We start from the raw sequence: 18,181 nt of genomic DNA, 5'->3' as shown, positions 1-18,181 counted from the left end.
AAAGGATTAGTTAACATTTTTCAGTTTTTATTGTGGTATTATTATTATTGTTGTTATTGTTAATAGTATCATGTTGTAATAAAGTAACTACATCGCCCGCTTTACAATTTTGTGATTGGAACTCTTCACACTTTTTGTTATGTATTTTATCATACATATCCATAAAATGTATATAATATTTGTATCTTTTGTAATATATTCATATTATATCTTAAGTTGTTTTATATTATATGCATAAAGTACTTTATGCATATAATACAAAACAACATCTGAAACAAGTTTTCGGGAATTTTATAGCATAACATTTAAAAACTGTTCCTCTGTCATCTCTAAAACATAAATTACATTACAATCAATCCAAATTTACAATGTTCACTGACACAATGATTAAATGTTCCTCAGAATATTTGTCAAATATATATATATATATATATATGGTTTAAATCTGATATGTGATAAAGTGAAGTATAATACCCCAGTCTGCCTGGCAAATTCAATAATGAGTGAAGGGATGACAATACAAACTCACATATAGTGAATCACTTTAGTGTAGCCAGGAAAGAAGTGTTCCCCAAGTTGATCCCCAACATTAAAAAAGTAAGTTTAAAGTGCTCATTGTTTTTTTATGTATACCACATCTTTAAGATTATTTATTTATATATTTTACTAAATGAAAAAATAACAGAAAAACATTTCCTAAAATATGACAGCACAATTTAAATAAAAAAAAAAAAAAGTATTAAATCTCCCAAGACCAAATGTGCGCAGGCCTTAGATCAGACGAGTAGAAAATATGTGCATTCATGTAAAAAAAAAAAATTACGTAAAGAAATAGTTAATATTCTGAACCATCTTCTTACTTCATGTTCGGACTCGTCTTCATTCATAAAGGTCAGATTCACTTCTCACTGTTCACTACCTGAGAGCTGTCGGCAGGGGGCGTGGTTCACCAAGCTGTGCGGTCCTGGAGAACGTGGCTACGTCGTTGCCATGTTATCTGCGCTTACATTTCATTGTTCTGCAAAAAAACTGCGGAAGGATCAGCCGGAGTGCGGCTTTTTGAAAAACGTGAAAGTTGACGCATCAAATGGTGTGTGCGTTATAATACTGAATTCCCACAACGATATAACAACAACAACAAAAACAACAACACAAAAATTAAACACACGAAACCAAGAAAACAAAAAGCCAATTCAAGTATTATCAGTTTATTGGTGATTAACAGTGTTGGTGTCAGTGTATCCATATAAACTGTGGTTCACCTTGATTACGTCGTTTAACGTGCAGCGGCGGTGCTGCGCGACGTCTCCGCGCACCAATCAGCGGCCGCGGAGCTGATTGACTTCCCTACCGAGAGGAGCGGGGAGCCGAGGGGGGAGCAGCCGGACACGGACCACTCTCACACGGATATCTCCGCTCGGATCGCCGCAGGAAGACACCTCCGGGCCCCTCCGTTTCTCCTTCGACCCGGTCCCACAGTCTGCCGCGGGGAGATGGCCGGTATCCTGGTGTGGTTCTGGAACGAGCGCTTCTGGCTCCCGCACAACGTAACATGGGCTGACTTAAAAAACACGGACGAGGCGACGTTCCCGCAAGCCGAGGATCTGTATCTGGCGTGTCCTGTAGCCTTCTGTATCTTCATGATCCGGCTGGTGTTTGAAAGGTGGGTTCCACGGCGACCACCGACCACCGCCACCACCATCATCCTCATCTTCATCCAGGTGGCTGTGCTGGTTTTTTCGTGGGGGGGTTGTGTGGATGGAACTGCTGCACGCTCCTGTGTTATTAGTCAGACTGTTGTTACCCAAACAATGGCATCTTCTCCGCTTAGCCCACAAATCACCGGGGCTGATCGTCCGTCCCTCTGCAGGCCTGCAGCACAGTCTGATGCATCTGTCAGTGCAGCCACGTTATCACTGTAAAGCCTGCACCGAATCCAGCTGTGCCCTCCTCTCACTCCACAGCCCAGGACCCTCCTTTAGATATACCTTCAGTATCTATTCACTCCACTGACCCAGTTGTTGCAATCATCGATATACAGTGAGGCACGGAGTCATGATGCTCGTCCTGCAATATGTGGGTCAGGAGGCTCTTTGGGGAGAAGTGACTGAGGCCTTCAACTTCCACACTCACACCTTCACTCGTGCTCATAATGTTGTCCCCGAAAATCAAGTGTGTGAATTATTAATCATCCATTGAATCCATGTGATGCTGTGTGTGTGTATATAGCTTATTTACATACTATTAGTTTACTCTCTCATGTAACTTACTTATACAAATTCCAAATTACATACTCCCATTATCAATACTTACTCCTTTTATCATTACTACTTGTTGCCACTTTTGTATTTGTTTACTGTCTCATGTAACTTGCTTATTTCATTTTATTCTCATTTCTATTAGGCACCGGTTCTGCATTACTTTTTATTTAACATATAATACACTTAATACTTTAATCTTACTTGAACTTATTTGATAGTTTCAATAGAAAGCTTCATTACTGCTCACAGGCAATTGATAATTTACTATTTTCCAGACTGCACATAATCTGTAAAATAGTTCATATGGCGAAAATGCAGGAAATACCTTCACGCTCTTATTTAGTTTTCCAGCTGTTTTATTCAATATGGAAATATCAACCTTCCACAAGTTCCACATAATGAATACAATCTGTTAGTGGACTGTATTTATATGGTGGTTTTGTTGTCTTGATGACGACTCAAATCACTTTACTGTACACTTCATCATTCAAACATCACTCACACACAGGCGTCAGGGGCAATTTCCGGGTTCCGTGTCTTGCCCAAGGACACCCGGGCAAACAGAATGGGGGAGATTGGGATCCAACCACTGACCCTCTGGTTATTGGACAACCCGTTCCAACTCCTGAGCCACAGCTGCCCAGAGGGGCCCACATACTGCCACGTCTATGTAGTCTAAAATAAGATGTGAGAACTAGCAGATGCATGTGTCAGTAGATGAAGACAACTGTTACCCACCAGCAGCAGAGAAATGATGGATACATGTGCCCCCTGACATTTGAATGCCTTCTGTGCCCATTCCTTCATGTGAAAAATGCTCCTACATGTAATTCACATTAGGGATTGTCTCTTTGTTGATTCATTTGCAGGTTTATTGCTCGACCATGTGCGATGGGCCTGAAGATCCAAACCAACGGGCCACAGAGAGCACAGCCCAACGCCATCCTGGAGAAGGTTTTCACCGCTATAACCAAGGTGGAGCACGTGCACTCTTTGTTCTTGTTTACACTCTGTTGTGCTGAAGTGAAAGATAGATCCAACATATTTATTTTGCCTCGCCAGCACCCAGATGAGAAGAGGCTGGAGGGTCTGTCCAAGCAGCTTGACTGGGATGTACGGACCATCCAGCGCTGGTTCAGACAACGGCGCAACCAGGAGAAGCCCAGCACCCTCGCCCGATTCTGTGAAAGCATGTAAGGAAAAATCCCATTTACACCACAACAGACATCCCATCTTGGCTGGGGGACATTTTCCTCTGCATGTTCTAACATCCAAGTTTGTGAAAGTGAATTTGCGCAAACTTGCCCGACGTTTATGTATCCAGTCACAGTGAAAATCATGTCTGCCATTTTTTTGTTATGTGTAATGTGAAGCCATTGTTGGTTTGTAGTTCAGGTTTAGGTCAGAACTGATTTGAATAGACTGCGTTGCGTTTGCACTCATCGATAACGAAAACAGGACATTAGTAAAAGGTATGATGTTCATTTTCATACCGTATGGAAATGAAGGGAAACACTTTGGCTGCACACGTCCACAGTGACAGCATATTTACATGGGTAAATGATCGCTGTAATTCGAAGGTGGTTCTTAGGCCTATAATTTAATATTTTGACTATTTCCCTATCAATCACAATGCTGATTATTTTTCTAGATTAATTGAGCACCATTTATTGAGCAAAATTGCAAGATGACATCCTTACATTGCTGGTTTTGTCAGAGCAACACCTAATATATTCAGTTTGCAATTCTATAACAGAAAAATGGCAAATCCTCACTTTTAGAAGCTGGAGTATTTGGAATTGTGGTTTGATTACCAGAACAATGAATCGCTTGTGGTCCTTGACCGGCCCTTATGAAGCCACCTCAGGTTGGGTCGACCATTACACTGTCTCCTACATGGCTTATGAGGATTGCAACATGAGTGGCCCGTGCCGCTGTGGAATAATACTCGACCGTGTCCCAGTGCGGACCAACAAACCCACTCAGGCTGCGACAGAGAACCGGCTAATCTGCAGTAGAGCATCGGCCATCGGGGAGATTGTAGTTACTTAGCAGTGTGATGTTAGAGGCCAGCGAGCGAGCGTGGCTGTCAGACCGGAGTCATGTCTGACACCAGCAGAGCCAGTCTGGCAGTCGGAGACCCAGGGAGCCTCAGGGCTGCTGTTCACTCGGGGAGGACGGTGTCGGCTGATTCGACCGCTCCACTCCCAGTGCAACTTTCCAGAGGATCCCCGGAAAAGCTCCAAAAGAGAAAAAGTGTCTCTCTTCCACACTGGAGTACCTATGACCTTTTCAAATATGCTCAGCTTGCATTCATTCTGTTTAAGCAACAATTGCACCAAAGCCGTTATCGTCCCACAGCGTAATTGACTGAGGCCGACTCCGGGCTGTGCAGGAGTCGGGCCAGGTTGTCTGTCTCAGTTTGCTTACGATGCAGTTCTCCGAGCGTTGTATGGCTTCAGTCCTCGGAGCGGCGATTGTGCTCTAATTATGCCCTCATGCACAGCTGTTACAGACTGATAGCAGTCTTTGTCTCTCGGTTGTCAGGACGGCTGATCTGCTGTCTGTTCTGTTCATTGAGCAGACAGTCGGTAGCAGGCACGTGTGGTCGAGGAAATAATGAAGAGTCTTCATGGAGTTTGTTTAGCACCTATTGTTACCGCCCTGTTTTATTCCCTCGTATAGAGCAAGAAAAAAGCTGTTCCAACAACTTTAAGTGTTGATTTATTTTTTTATTTGTAAGTAGCCAACAGCACCTTATTGTTTTTAATTTTAAACAAGTAATTTCATTCATATACTTAGAAACAGATCGAGGAAGAACAATGAAAGTGACGTGTAGATGTAGTATTATTTCATCACAGTGGCAGAGATTACTCATGCTTAGAAGTATGAACTGTACTTTAAGTTGCGTCATGAGATCACGAGACGTCCCAGTGTTTTTTTTTTTACCGTGTAGTTTTACCTGAGAACGCCTCCTCTCTTCACTTCTCCTCGGTTTGAACAGGCTGGGGCAGGATTCTGCTTTCATGTCCTCAATACCTCTTAACTGTCTGATCTCATCTTCTTCTCTCCTCTCCCTTCTCTGCCTCCACTGAGAACAGAGAAATGATCATGGGCAAATGAATACGACTTCACAGCTTCTTAAGACAAAGAGACTATGTAGTTATATAACAAGTTTTAAAACAACATAATATAGTTAATTGCTAATATAGTTACTATTTTTATCCTGTTGTATCTATCTTTGGCCTCAGTTGATAAAATGTAATGGTTTTGACAAATGTTCAAAAAAGCAGCAGGTTACCTTAGTCTGCTACCACGACTGGAAACAGGGAGACACAGTGAGCCTGGATCTGGTCAAAAGTACCACAACACTTCTAACTGTACCTCTAAAACTCACTAATCAACACATCGTATCCACTTTAAACCAAAATGTAGAAAAATAATTATGCAGTGAGTATTGGTTGGGGGTTATTTGCTGCTTTATTTATTGACTGGGCACAGAGACAGAGACAACACTGGGATGACAAGTCTGTAGAAAATAATTATGCATGTGCAAGAAATAGCCCAGGATATAATTAGAGACTGTGTTAAATAAATATGATTTTTGTAAAGTTTTTGAAGTGGCTGGACAAAGCAGAATGTCATATTTATAACTAAACTGAATACTCTGATCTCTTAATTTTTCATTGCTTTTGTTTACATACAGCAGATATAAAAAAAATCAAAGATTTTTTATTTTTTATTAAGGCATTTTACATCTATAGAAACTTGCTATCAATAGCCATTCATTATCTATCCCAGAGGAAAGAGGCGGGGTTCACCCTGGACCACCAGGGTGGACATACAGAGACAAACAACCATTCACACCCTTGTCAATTGAGAGACTCTAATCAATGTAATCCCAATCTGCATGTCTTCGGACTGTGTGAGGATTTAAGCCTGAGTACCTGGATGCAATCCATAGATGCCATCGATAGAGATTAGCAATCTCCTCATTAGTGTTCTTCCTCTAACCGATAGGTTTACAATTTTCATAGTTTCAACCAGCACACCTCCCTGTAGAAGTCACTCAGACACCACGCTGACAGCTAATTAGCATGTTTGTCCTCGACACAGGCGTCTTCCACTCAAGCTAAGCGATGAGCCACATTCTTGTGATGCGAGGAGACGGCAGCCACGCCCCTGCTTTCTCTAAAAAAAACAATAAAATAACTGGCAATTAACAAACGTTTTCATGTGGACAATTTGAAATCATCCCTCACAATCCAACCACGTGAGAGAAATGTACAAAGGGGAGAAGGATAGTTTTGAATGCCTGAAGAGTAATAGACGTGTGAAGGGGGAATGTATCCAGGCTTTCTGAGTTTTGATCACAGTTACTGCCCCGTGATTAATTGTTGTGTTGAAAGAGCTGAAAGAGAACAGTCGCTGTCAGCTGCTGCTTAGATCCCCGGAGAAGTAAAGCAGAATTCAATGATCCTTTTTATCCTAGGTGCTGCACTCGGAACAAAGCCCGCCTCGTTTCATTCAGAGCATCTCATCCAATCAGAGCTGCCCCTTACAATTATTTCTTCCTTCAGGCGAAGTTCAGTCTGAACAGGAACATTTGGTTTGATGCATATCGGCCGATCTGTCCCACTTAAAAAAACGGTTTTAAGTTTAATTAAAAGCTCTTATGAAAGGATGGCAACTCTGTTTGTGTCACGACTCCTCATACATGCTCTCTCTCATTCAGCACATAAATCAAAAATGTTTGCAAGTGGTACACAGGACCAATTCAACCCCAGTTACTAACCAGCACTAATTAACTATAAGTGTAGCCTAGTTAGTGAGATGCGGCTTCATCAAGAGCAGAAAATAAACAATGGCCTGTTCTTCTCTACAACCACTTTAAATCATCACCACATCTGAAGAAACGGAACTGAAAAAAACAACATCTGTGGCTGATGTCAGAAAAAAAAGGTCTATCTACGGTGAGCTGCTGTGAGTCATTATGATTGCACATATAGAGCAGCCATCCAGGAGCACTTGAAAAAAGACTCCCGGTGCTTGATGAACCAGTTGCCATGCAACAGTTTTTACAGCGCGCCAGGTATATAACATGCACGGTATTTATCTTCTAACTTTGACCCCACTGGGGATAATGAGCACACAACAGAGGGTCTGTCGTTGAGGCCTTGCAGTCAGTCGTTCGCCTGTATGTTATTTCATCTGATGCGAACTCCACAGTTGTGTAGAAAGGTGGTGGTGCTAGTTGACTGGTCTTAAATCCTTCCTCCCAGGAGCTGACTGTTATGAGTTGGGTGTATGTTCACATCTCCCTGCCCAGCAAAGCTCTGATCACCGAGGTGTCGGCTGAACCGGTCTCTTCTCAGCCTCTGACCTCTTCATCGCTTTCCGGACAGTGGTGTAGCTGTGGTGACGGAGTTCTGGGTTGTATAAAGCACATCAGAGCAGGCTGGACTGGGACAGGACGTTCCCAGTGTCACTAAGTCACTAATACCCCGTTTTTTTTAGTGAGTCTCTCTCCTCTGCAGATTGGAGGAAGTAAGAGGAGCACGCACCACTTCAGATTTTGGATTTCAGGCATGACAGACACAGTGTGCTGCACCGGACAACAGGAGAAACCAACTGTATAAGCAGCATACAGTTCAAGTTACATCAGCCTGCAAATCCACTGGTCTTGTTTATATATTTGAATGTATTTGCATCCGATTAGAGGGTGTGAGGCAGCTCTGCTATTCTGAATAGTTCTGAGATTAAAACACTTTGCTTCTCTTGCTAATGTAAGATAATGAAGAAAGAAAGAAAGAAAGAAAGATTTGTATTTTATATTTCTTAATAAATAGGAACCAAGCATTTCAATACGACACAATACTCACATTCAGATCTTTAACCTGAAAGAAAGAATAGAAAGAAAGAAGAAAGAAAGAAAAGAAATGTGATCACACTGCTTAACTGAGGGCTTCTGTCGATGGCCCTTGAATCTTCACAACATCCATCTATCCATTCATCCATCCATCTGCCCATCCATCCTTCCATCTTCACTATCTATACAATGTTAACAATTAATTAATGAATATGTGTTTGACCTTTTGTAACCTTTCATTTAGATCAAACCATGGTATAGGGGAGAGGTAGTGTGTGTAAATCGTTGTTGTTGTGAAATCCTCATGTTCTTCTTTATCTTCTTTCAGGTGGAGATTTACATTCTATCTGTACATATTTACCTACGGAGTGCGTTTCCTTAAAAAGGTTTGTATACTTCCTGACAAATGAGCACCAGCCTCCTGAGCATCACTGTTTAAGTTAGTACGAGTCATTTGACCTATGAAGCCATGTTCATAGTCAGCATGAAAATCATGAGGTTTCTGAATAGGTTGATGTCTCTTCATGAGACAACAGGAACATAGTGGTGATGGTGTCAGGGACTGAGTCTGAGTTCAACAACAGTCCAGTACAAAAGGTGTTCACTGATAAAGGAATAGGGAAATCATTTGGTCAGGGGGAAGCTGATGTCACACATTACAGTGAATAATACCCTTCATGAAACAGCCAGAGTTTGTGTTACTCAGTCTTGCTTTTGATCTTGAACTTCAGCTGCTGTAAATTCAATGTCAACATATGTACTATTAAGGTTGTGTTATCTCATTTCAATACTTACTCCACCTCAGAGTCTGCCTGCAAAATGATAACAGCTTAAATAAACATAGTGACCTGTCGACACTAGTTTTGACCCTTTAAGTCAATTACAATCACTGTTATACAGTATTTTGTGCATGTAAATTACAGACAGACCAACTGCACTGCAAGTTTTATGTTAATAACTGCATTTAAACCTTTCTAAAAAGATATCTCATCTCTGCATTCATACTGAACATGTTTTCACATCGAAAACATTTTCTTTTCAAAACATTTCGACCTTTTAAATTCTAGTTTGTGAAAATAGTTCAGGGCTTCGAGCATTTCCAGTTTGACAGCCCAATAAATCCCTGTTTAGAAGGGTTGAACTCCAGCAGCTGTTCAGGAGGAGAGACTGTTTCTCAGGAATTAAGGCCATTGTGCCAAATGAGTCCAGTAGATATGAATAAATATACACAGCTGAAATGGATTCTAGGTATTTCATAAGCGTATATGACTAGAGCAATAGTTGAGACAGAAGAAAGTGGAAAATCTCTTACAGAAACAAGTTGCATGACAAAGCACTTTGTGAAAACAGTTAAGTTTGTGTGAGTCCCTGCAGCAGCAGCTCCACTCTCTGTGGGCGTTATTAATAGAGTGTGTCTGCAGAGGAGCCCAGGAGACGTAAACTCAGTCACAGCTATGGTCACTGTTTGCTTATAACACATTCTTAAGGAGCACACCATTTCTCTTGTGGTCCTGATAATATCACCAGGCCCTCACTCAGGACTCCATATAAACTCCTCTGGTTTGAGCATGTAAGAAAATCCCTCACTAACATTCATTCAGGTTTTTATAAACCTCCATGGTTTCATTCAGAATCTATGAATGGAGGTACTCATTTTTTAGTGGCCATGTTGATATCCCTGTGTTAGATGTGAAATTACAAGGAAATATTAAACTCCAGCTGCATCTATGGGAACTACATAAAACCCACGACACTGCATTAATATTGTCTGCCTGTTTTCTAGGTTTTATTGAAAGTATTTTAGCTGGCTTTGAGGCAAAGAATGTATTTTTGTTTGGGTTCATTGACAACTTTGTTTTACTTGTATTAAAATATGCTCTATAACAGCTTATTGTGAATTTTTATATTTCAAAATCCCATGTAGTTTTATGTGTTTCATAAAGGTTAAAACATATTGATTTAACCATCTTTTCATTTCAATTGTCTGCAGACTCCCTGGTTATGGAACACTAAAGAGTGCTGGTACAACTATCCCTACCAGGTGAGCCTCCTTCAACACAGCAGTTTTCCTCAGTTAATACACGATACAGTGAGATGACTCCTACTTGTCAGATGTGTAATTCTAACTCTGTTGTTTTGTGTGTTCATGCAGCCACTGACCGTGGACGTCCATTATTATTATGTACTGGAGCTGTCTTTCTACCTGTCCTTACTCTTTTCCCAATTCACAGACATCAGGAGGAAGGTAAGAGCAACAGCAAGTCCCACCGAGACAAACTGCATGTTCTTTGGATGTTTGTTGAAAGACTCACTGCAGGAAAAAGTGACTCTTTTATTCACTTTTGTTGTGTTGAAAGCAGACAGTTGCATTTTGTGTTTTCACAAAGCAACATAGTTTGTCCGACTGTCTCTTTTCATACTCCCAGAGTGACTCTGGAGGGTGTCTTTGCTTGTGGGCCTTTGGTTTTCGGCCTCAGTGTAGTTTCACTGATGTGTGAAATAGCAAAACTTTTCGAGGGTGAAAAGGATTAGCATTTTTTTTAAACATTCAGAAATTTAGTTCCACTTCATAAAAAGTTTTCCACAGACATGGTTGGTGTCCTACAGTCTTTGGTTGGTGAAGAGTTTGATTTCGAGTAACAGCTTTTGTGTTCAGGACATACATTACTACTTTTGTAATGATGGTGCCGTAAAATACTCGAAATTATAAAAGAGCACATTTAGCAGAAATGACACATTTTCTGAATGTATTTGAAGTTAAGCAGTCAATAATTATACATGGCAATAACTTACATTTTAATCATTAACTTTGGTAACTTATTATCCACTCACAATTAATACTGAACAATTATAACAGTATAATGTATAATTGATGCATACTGTACACACTAGAGTGCGGCTCGGGTACTTAAATTTCTGTCCGAGAGAAAACTAACCGAGCCCCGACCTGAATCCGACTGGTGCAGTTAAAAAGAATAAGGAAGTAGATGCTAATGAGACTAAACTGACTTGAACTATTTGTTTTATTTGTCCCAGCGGCTTCCGGTCAGGCGTTCACGCTCTAATCAAGCACATTATATGACAACTATGTCTTTTGTTAATGTGTTAACCTGTTAAGTATAAGATGTATTATACACATTTCGCTGTAAATGAAGCTTGAATGGTGTGTAATATATATTTATGTTGGGACGGCAGTGGCTCAGGAAGAAGTGCAGGTCGTCCACCAATCAGAAGTTATGATCCCAGGCTCCTCCATTGTCTTGGGCAAGACACCTAAAATTGAAGCCCGATGGCTTTTCTATCAGTGTGTGAATAAAACTTGAGATAGAGGACACCTATATATAGAGCCGCTGTATGTAAGTGTGTGTGTGTGAATGTGACTGTAAAGTGCTGTGAGCACAGTGGTTGGGATCAGAGACGGTTCATTAAGCATCAATTTGCATGTCTTCCAGCAATAATCTTACTCCTCCTGTCTCCAGTCCATTCCCAGCTCAGCTCCCTCTCCAAAACACACTCCTCTCACCGCACTCACAGCAGCCCCATGATGCCATGCTGCATATGCCTCCACTCTGTCATCTCTTTGTTGACTGTTGGCATGTTGTCTGTTTTTGTTTCTCCTTTCAGTTTTTTCATGCACAGTACTACACTGAGGAGGTCCTCTTCACCCCCTGCCAATTCCAGTATGTTCTCCCTGCACACTCTCGCCTCGCTTTCATTCTGCATCTTGCATCATCGCCTTTTCTCCTCATCCTCCTTTTCATTCTTTCGCTACTTTGGACCGTTGCTTGTTCACTTTGAGCTGAGGAGTTTGAGTAGCTAAAGATTTGCTCGAGGAATGTTTCCCCATGCCGCCTGACTGCATCCATATAGTCCACCATAGGTGGGAAATCCCTAACAGAAGGTCTCCTACCTAGACGGGGCCAAAACTACACTGACGGATATTTTTGAATATACATACATAGATGTTTAGTAAAGCCACAACAGCGGTCGACTGGTGGAATATAATAAATATGAACATTTACTCTTTATTTAATTTGTACTTCCTTTAATTTCATGCCCCATTAAACTTCACTTTTTTTATTCTTCCGGGGAAACTATTATATCTTGTGCTCCACTACATTTATCTGGCATCTATACTCACTAGTTACAAATTAAGAGTTTGTGAACAAAATATATTTGATGAGCCTAGATTAAACTACTCAAAAGCATCTTAATTAATTTACTAATATCTCCACCATGACCATAGTAAAATACTGCATCATTAATAATAATCTTATGATTAAACCGGGGACATTTTTCTGCATTGATTACTTTTAATACTTGAAGTACTTTTTTTTGACTTTATACTTTAGAAACCTTTTCAATGAATTGCTATTACTTGTACCAAAGTATTTTTACTTGGTGGTATTGTCAGGTATTTCACTAAACAATCTGCTTAATACAGTATGTAACAGACACAATGGCAGAATCAGAATAAATTTGCAGCAACAAAATGTCCAAACACTAAGGATGTACATTATATTTTTTGTGTAAGTGGTGATTTATAATGTTTGTGTCATCTTTGTAGTAGCTTTGGGAAATCACACCGGCACACTGAGCATGCCCCCCCCCAAAACAGCTCCATGCAATAATCACATGTGCATCTCAAGGCCATGAAACCATAAACATGTACCGTGCTTCCTCCAGCTGTTTTGAAAAAGAGGCTCCACTCTGTTCTACATCGGTTCCACAAATTCAGTTGATATTAGTCAGCAGTAGGGGCTTCGTCATTTTGAAAGCACAAAATGTCCAAGGCCACAGTGTGTGCACACAGTTCCCTTTCCCTTTGACCACATTGCTGTACTGTACTAGAAGCTCTGGGTTTGTCCTGCATGCAGTGACTCCCCACAGCCTTGAACCCGCTTTAAAAGTACGTTCTGTAGTTGTGTGACCTTTTATTTTGGTGTAACTATGTCTCTAGGATTTCCTGATCATGTTCCTTCATCACGTGGCGACGATCTCCCTCATCACATTTTCTTACGTGAACAACATGGCCCGAGTGGGAACTCTGGTCATGTGTCTGCACGACGCAGCCGACGTGCTGATAGAGGTGAGGACGACTGGGAGAATGGGCACAGCTGGCTGGTTGTGTGGGTGGAGGCTTTGAAACATCGTTGTTCAAATGTACAATTTATCTATATGGTACTTTCCCAATCTTTAGCATAAAGTAGATTGACGTACAAGTATAATAAAATAATATAATCTGTGGGAACCAAGATATATATATAAGATAAATTAGCTATTATGAAAAGATGCTCCATTAAAGCAGGTGGCATTAGCAAGTTACAATGCAGTTAGATTTGATATTGTTAAAATTATATGATGAAAACACAAGCTTTTTAATCATGATACTGTTTTTCAACCACTTGTTTACATCAACATTAACTGTAGATTTTCTTCTCCTCAGGCTGCCAAGATGGCCAACTATGCCAAATGTCAGATTCTGTGCAACCTCCTGTTTGCAATGTTTGCGGTTCTCTTCATAAGTTCCAGACTGGGGGTTTACCCTGTCTGGTAAGTGTTACTCACTCACTCACCACACTTCCTCTTTATCATTCGTGGCATCCCTCTGATGGCTGGTGTTCATGAAAGAGCAATAACAGCCAGTGACTCTGGGGTATGTGTGCAGCAGATGCGAGTTTGTCTGCACGTTTCTGCCGAGCCCATGAAGACCTCAGTGCCTTTTGTTTTTTTACTCCTCTCTCTCCTCGACGGTTTGAGTTCAGACTCATCTCTGTGAATGTGTGTTGCTAAGAAATGGTTACTATGGATACGGCAGCTCGGACCTCTCAAAGAAATTCACAAATGAAAAGCAGATCATTACGGTTATAGCTCTATCATAGGAAACATGGTCTAGAGAGTCTCCCCTGATTCTTTAAACATCCATGTTTTTTATTTATTATCATTTTGATTGTTTTAGTTTCTCAATTGAAATGTTGCTTTGTTGTCGCTCAGCATTTTCAAGTTGTTGTTAATTTATCCAAATTGCTGTGCCAGACAACAGAGGCAGATTTTAAATATTTGAATTCACTGCTTTCTTTTAGCCACAGTGAAAGTCTAATTGCAGAAGCTGATGAATGCCAATTACCATGATTGTAATGACATTTGCAGGGTTACCACTAATCAGTTACTGGCCCCTGTAAGTGGGTACAGCACATCTCACAGTCATCAGCGGCAGTGTTCTCACGCCTCTCACAAGTTAAGGGAGATGTGATTTAGTTGCCGAATCGGTCCACAGCAGTCGGCTGCCTCTCTGTGTAGATACCTTTGATACTTGATCGGCACAAAAAGGATATTTCCAGCATATAGATTCAAGTTTGTTGTCTTTAATTAGTAGTTCTATTCTCAAAGGAAGTATTAAAAAAAAAATGTTACAGTCTGCACCCCCACTCTTCCCCCACTTTGTTTTCCACATTAGATTATGATGATGCTCCACCACACTTTAGTCAGCCCTGACCACACTGGTAGTAAAGTTGTCATTACTGTAAAGCTGTTGCCATGGCGTCAGTATCTGGAGTATGATTCACACGCAGCCGATTGGATGAATCGGCCGAGGGACACATTTATCCCAGATACTTGAATGTTTGATTGTGCGTAATGGAGCCAGACGATGCTTCTTCTCCACCGGCTGAACTTTATGGCATTTGGATTTATTGATGTACATGTGTTTAATCATCAACAACTATAAATACAACTAAAATCTATTTGTGCTGTGAATGCATCATTAGAGGCCAGATGCTCCGTGAAAGACAAAGAGCTGGAGTGGAGCCGTCCTCATTTCAGTCCTTTGTCTACCTGCTCCTCAGGAACGCACAGAAATCCACCCACTCAAAGAGCGTGCATTTAATCCTTGTGTTTAACTCTCTCTCTCTCTCTCTCTCTCTCTCTCTCTCTCTCTCTCTCTCTCTCTCCCTCTCTCCCATGTCTTCTGTTGCTATGGAAGGATTTTAAACACCACCTTGTTTGAGAGTTGGGAGATCGTTGGGCCCTACCCGTCCTGGTGGGTCTTCAACCTGCTCCTGGTCCTGCTGCAGCTTCTCCACTCCTTCTGGTCCTACCTCATAGTGAAGACAGCGTGCCGAGCCATATCCAAAGGAAAGGTGAGTCACTGCAGATCCTCTTCTGTTAACCACATCATTTACATTTAGACCGGTTCATGCAAGAACCGGTATAAATGCCGCTAGTACGTCTAAATAAACCGTGCAGCATGTTCAATCACCTGTTTTGACTCTCACTTTCTACTCTCTATGCTAACCTGCAACCTACAAGGTGGGGAAATGGAATCCCTTACATGTAAGTAGGAACAGCTCATCCACGTGGTGTATCTTACATTATCTTACATTTTCAGTTCTGGTCAGTCCTCCCTATTGGTCCAGACGGACAAATCTCAAGGAGAAATTAGATTTGCATAGTGTACAAGTACTTCATGTTCTCATGGGGATCTTCTTCCTTTTCACCTTTTCAATAGGTCAGATTTGAATTTGTTCAAAAGTGACATACATATTATGTTCATTTCAGTCTCTGTTGGAAATGCTTGGTTTTAGCTCCTGTCTCTTTAAGGCCACTCCCTCCCTCCCATGCAGCAGAGTGTGCTTTGATTGGCCGATGCTTCCGTTGTGTGCAGGAAAGGCCCTGCCCCCTGTTAAAAAAAAAAATCAGGAGCTTCAGGAGCAGTGTTTTCTGTGAAGGACAGGAGGTCACCTTACTCTGTTATAACTTCTTCTACAAAAACTTCTACAAAAAACAATCTGACAACACTTAATGACATAAAGACATAATAGGTCTACTTTAACACTTTGATTTATGATCAAATACAAAACTGATTATAATGCCACCAGCTTCAGATGTACTTTTTGATGAGTTTTAGATTTGCAAATAGTTAGCATTGTGTGCATGTTGCTAATGCTAACATTGTCTTCCATTAATCTTCCATCTCATCGTTACCATTTATCTCAGGTTTTTATTGGTACTCCTGTAAACATCAATTTATCTATAAATCACGAGTATTTAATGGAGATTAATCTACACCTGGCATGTTAAATATATTATATATTTTAGAATTATTGTTTTTTGTGATTTTTCTGTCTAACAATGAATCACTCATCAACATTCACTGTAACTGTGACTGTCAAGTGTTAGAATTTGCTGCTGGTCGGTTTAATTCCTTCCAAATTGAACATTGAAGGAAAAATCAAGCTCGACCTCAGGGATATCACAAGGGTCATTTTCCATTATTTTCTGACATTCTACAGACAAACAATTAAACGATCTATCGGAAAAATAAAGGTCACGGCTCCATTTCTCCGTATTTTAAGTTTGCAAATTGATTTAATGGCTTTTGCGGCTTGCTGGCAAATACTGATTGGCAGAACACCTCCCTGTCTGATATGCAAAAGCCCATTTGTCACACCATCATGCATGGCTGCCGCAGATAATGACTCCGACACGAATTTTAACGAGAAGAGAATCTAATCTCCCCCCCCCCCCCGTCCCTCTCGCTTCTACAGGTGTCAAAAGACGACCGCAGCGACATCGAGTCCAGCTCTGACGAGGACGACAGCCCCCCCCCCAGTCAGAAGCACCACAGCAGCGCCACCAACGGCACCAACAAAAGTCACGGGACCAACGGCTACCTGACGGGGGCCCCGTATCCCGACGAACACTGACTCAGATGACATCACAACACTGGAGCCATAATACAGGCTCCATCCATCAATCTGTGTGCGTGTGTGTGTGTGTTTGTGTAATTGAGTGTGTGGTGGACACATGAAAAACATCGCCTGTCTGGTACTGAAAGTTCTTATAAGAATTTTGTGAATGCAGTTTTGTTATTGGTTCGATACTTAACTCATTTCCTCACGCAGTTTTTCATCTTTGCATTTTTGTCATATTTGCATCAAAATGCACTCAGTGAAATATCAAAGCACTCCTATCGGTACAACCCACTTTCTGTTTAGCCAATGAATGAAAAGCATTCCACTTTCCGGTGTAAGCATGCTACTTTAACAAACAGCAGTCCGGCATACTGGGGGTGTGTTTTCCTTATGTTTGTCTCTTTCTGTGTTATTTATTTTTTCTAAATGTAATTGCAGACATGCAATAGTCAGACATCTATTCTACCTTGATGTCAGTGTTAAAGATAATTATTTTTTTTCCCACGCCACACATCACGACGAGTATGAGCACCCGCTGGAGACCTGGGCTTATGGTTCAATGCTACACCCCCAAAGATTTGCCAAAAAACGATGAATTGAGTTCGTCTTTACTCACGAATGGATTGTAATGTGGGAAGTCTACTCACCTTTTCAAAACAGAAAGTAAAACAATCTCCACTCAAACTGTATATGAGATGTCAATAACAGTATTAATGTGTGTGCATCAGATATGGTTCGAGGCTGTATTCCCTATCAAAGCATTTTGTTAAGTATTCTGGTACATTTCTGGTTAAGCATTTCATTAAAGACCATTTGCTCTCCTACGAGGCGGACGTGAATCGTTTGAATTATTCAATGAAAGAAAACCAAATGAAAACTGCAGATATGTGTGAGCATGTCTAATCGGGAAACCTATTCATCAAACTCTGCTGGCAGATTCTAATTTCATAAAGAAGTTTAAATGGCAAAATGATGCTAGAGTGCCATCAATAATGTGTTGAGATAGAATTAATCCATCGATTATTCATGAGTAAACGTTGAGATTTATGCTGTGATTATTTGACGTATGACAGCAGGGGGGGTTTCAGTAGGAAAAGCACAAGCGTAAATAAAGATGGATCATGGATCAGCTTCATTTATCTGCTTCAGTTTCAGGCCTCTGACGATGCGCATGAGTCATCATCGATGTTTTTGTTAACATCTGTATTTTCAATGAGAAGTAAGTACAGTCTCTGACTCACCGACAGATGAAGGTTATCATGTGTCAGTGTTGTCTTTACGAAACAAAATACTCAATAAACGCAGCAACTTCGACCACAGCAGATTACCAGAATTATGAATGTTCATTGAAAACGTTG

The 18,181-nt window shown here is 40.9% G+C and overlaps 1 protein-coding gene across 2 annotated transcripts; it reads left to right on the top strand.

Moving 5' to 3' along the window:
* Positions 1-1,358: 1,358 nt before the first annotated feature.
* Positions 1,359-17,647, top strand: cers6 (ceramide synthase 6). Of its 2 annotated transcripts, XM_053440562.1 has the most exons (11): positions 1,359-1,663; positions 3,131-3,236; positions 3,324-3,454; positions 8,459-8,516; positions 10,121-10,171; positions 10,283-10,375; positions 13,091-13,219; positions 13,577-13,683; positions 15,113-15,269; positions 15,439-15,462; positions 16,677-17,647. In XM_053440562.1, the coding sequence occupies exons 1-11, from the start codon at positions 1,494-1,496 to the stop codon at positions 16,833-16,835; spliced, it is 1,185 nt and encodes a 394-aa protein (XP_053296537.1). In that variant the 5' UTR covers positions 1,359-1,493; the 3' UTR covers positions 16,836-17,647. The 2 variants fall into 2 exon arrangements, with proteins under 2 accessions (XP_053296537.1, XP_053296538.1); XM_053440563.1 differs by lacking the exon at positions 15,439-15,462.
* The last annotated feature ends 534 nt before the right edge of the window (positions 17,648-18,181 follow it).

The sequence above is a fragment of the Pleuronectes platessa genome, chromosome 14 (assembly GCF_947347685.1).
Source record: "Pleuronectes platessa chromosome 14, fPlePla1.1, whole genome shotgun sequence".
In the NCBI taxonomy this organism is placed as follows: Eukaryota; Metazoa; Chordata; class Actinopteri; order Pleuronectiformes; family Pleuronectidae; genus Pleuronectes; species Pleuronectes platessa.
The sequence above is the reverse complement of the archived record's forward strand: the minus strand, read 5'-3'. Positions and strand labels throughout refer to the sequence as shown.

Excerpts from the sequence above, each read along its gene's own strand:
- cers6 (XM_053440562.1), top strand. The coding sequence starts at position 1,494 with ATGGCCGGTATCCTGGTGTGGTTCTGGAACGAGCGCTTCTGGCTCCCG. Across the intron at positions 1,664-3,130 it reads ATCCGGCTGGTGTTTGAAAG|GTTTATTGCTCGACCATGTG; the intron begins GTGGGTTCCACG and ends ATTCATTTGCAG. Across the intron at positions 3,455-8,458 it reads GCCCGATTCTGTGAAAGCAT|GTGGAGATTTACATTCTATC; the intron begins GTAAGGAAAAAT and ends ATCTTCTTTCAG.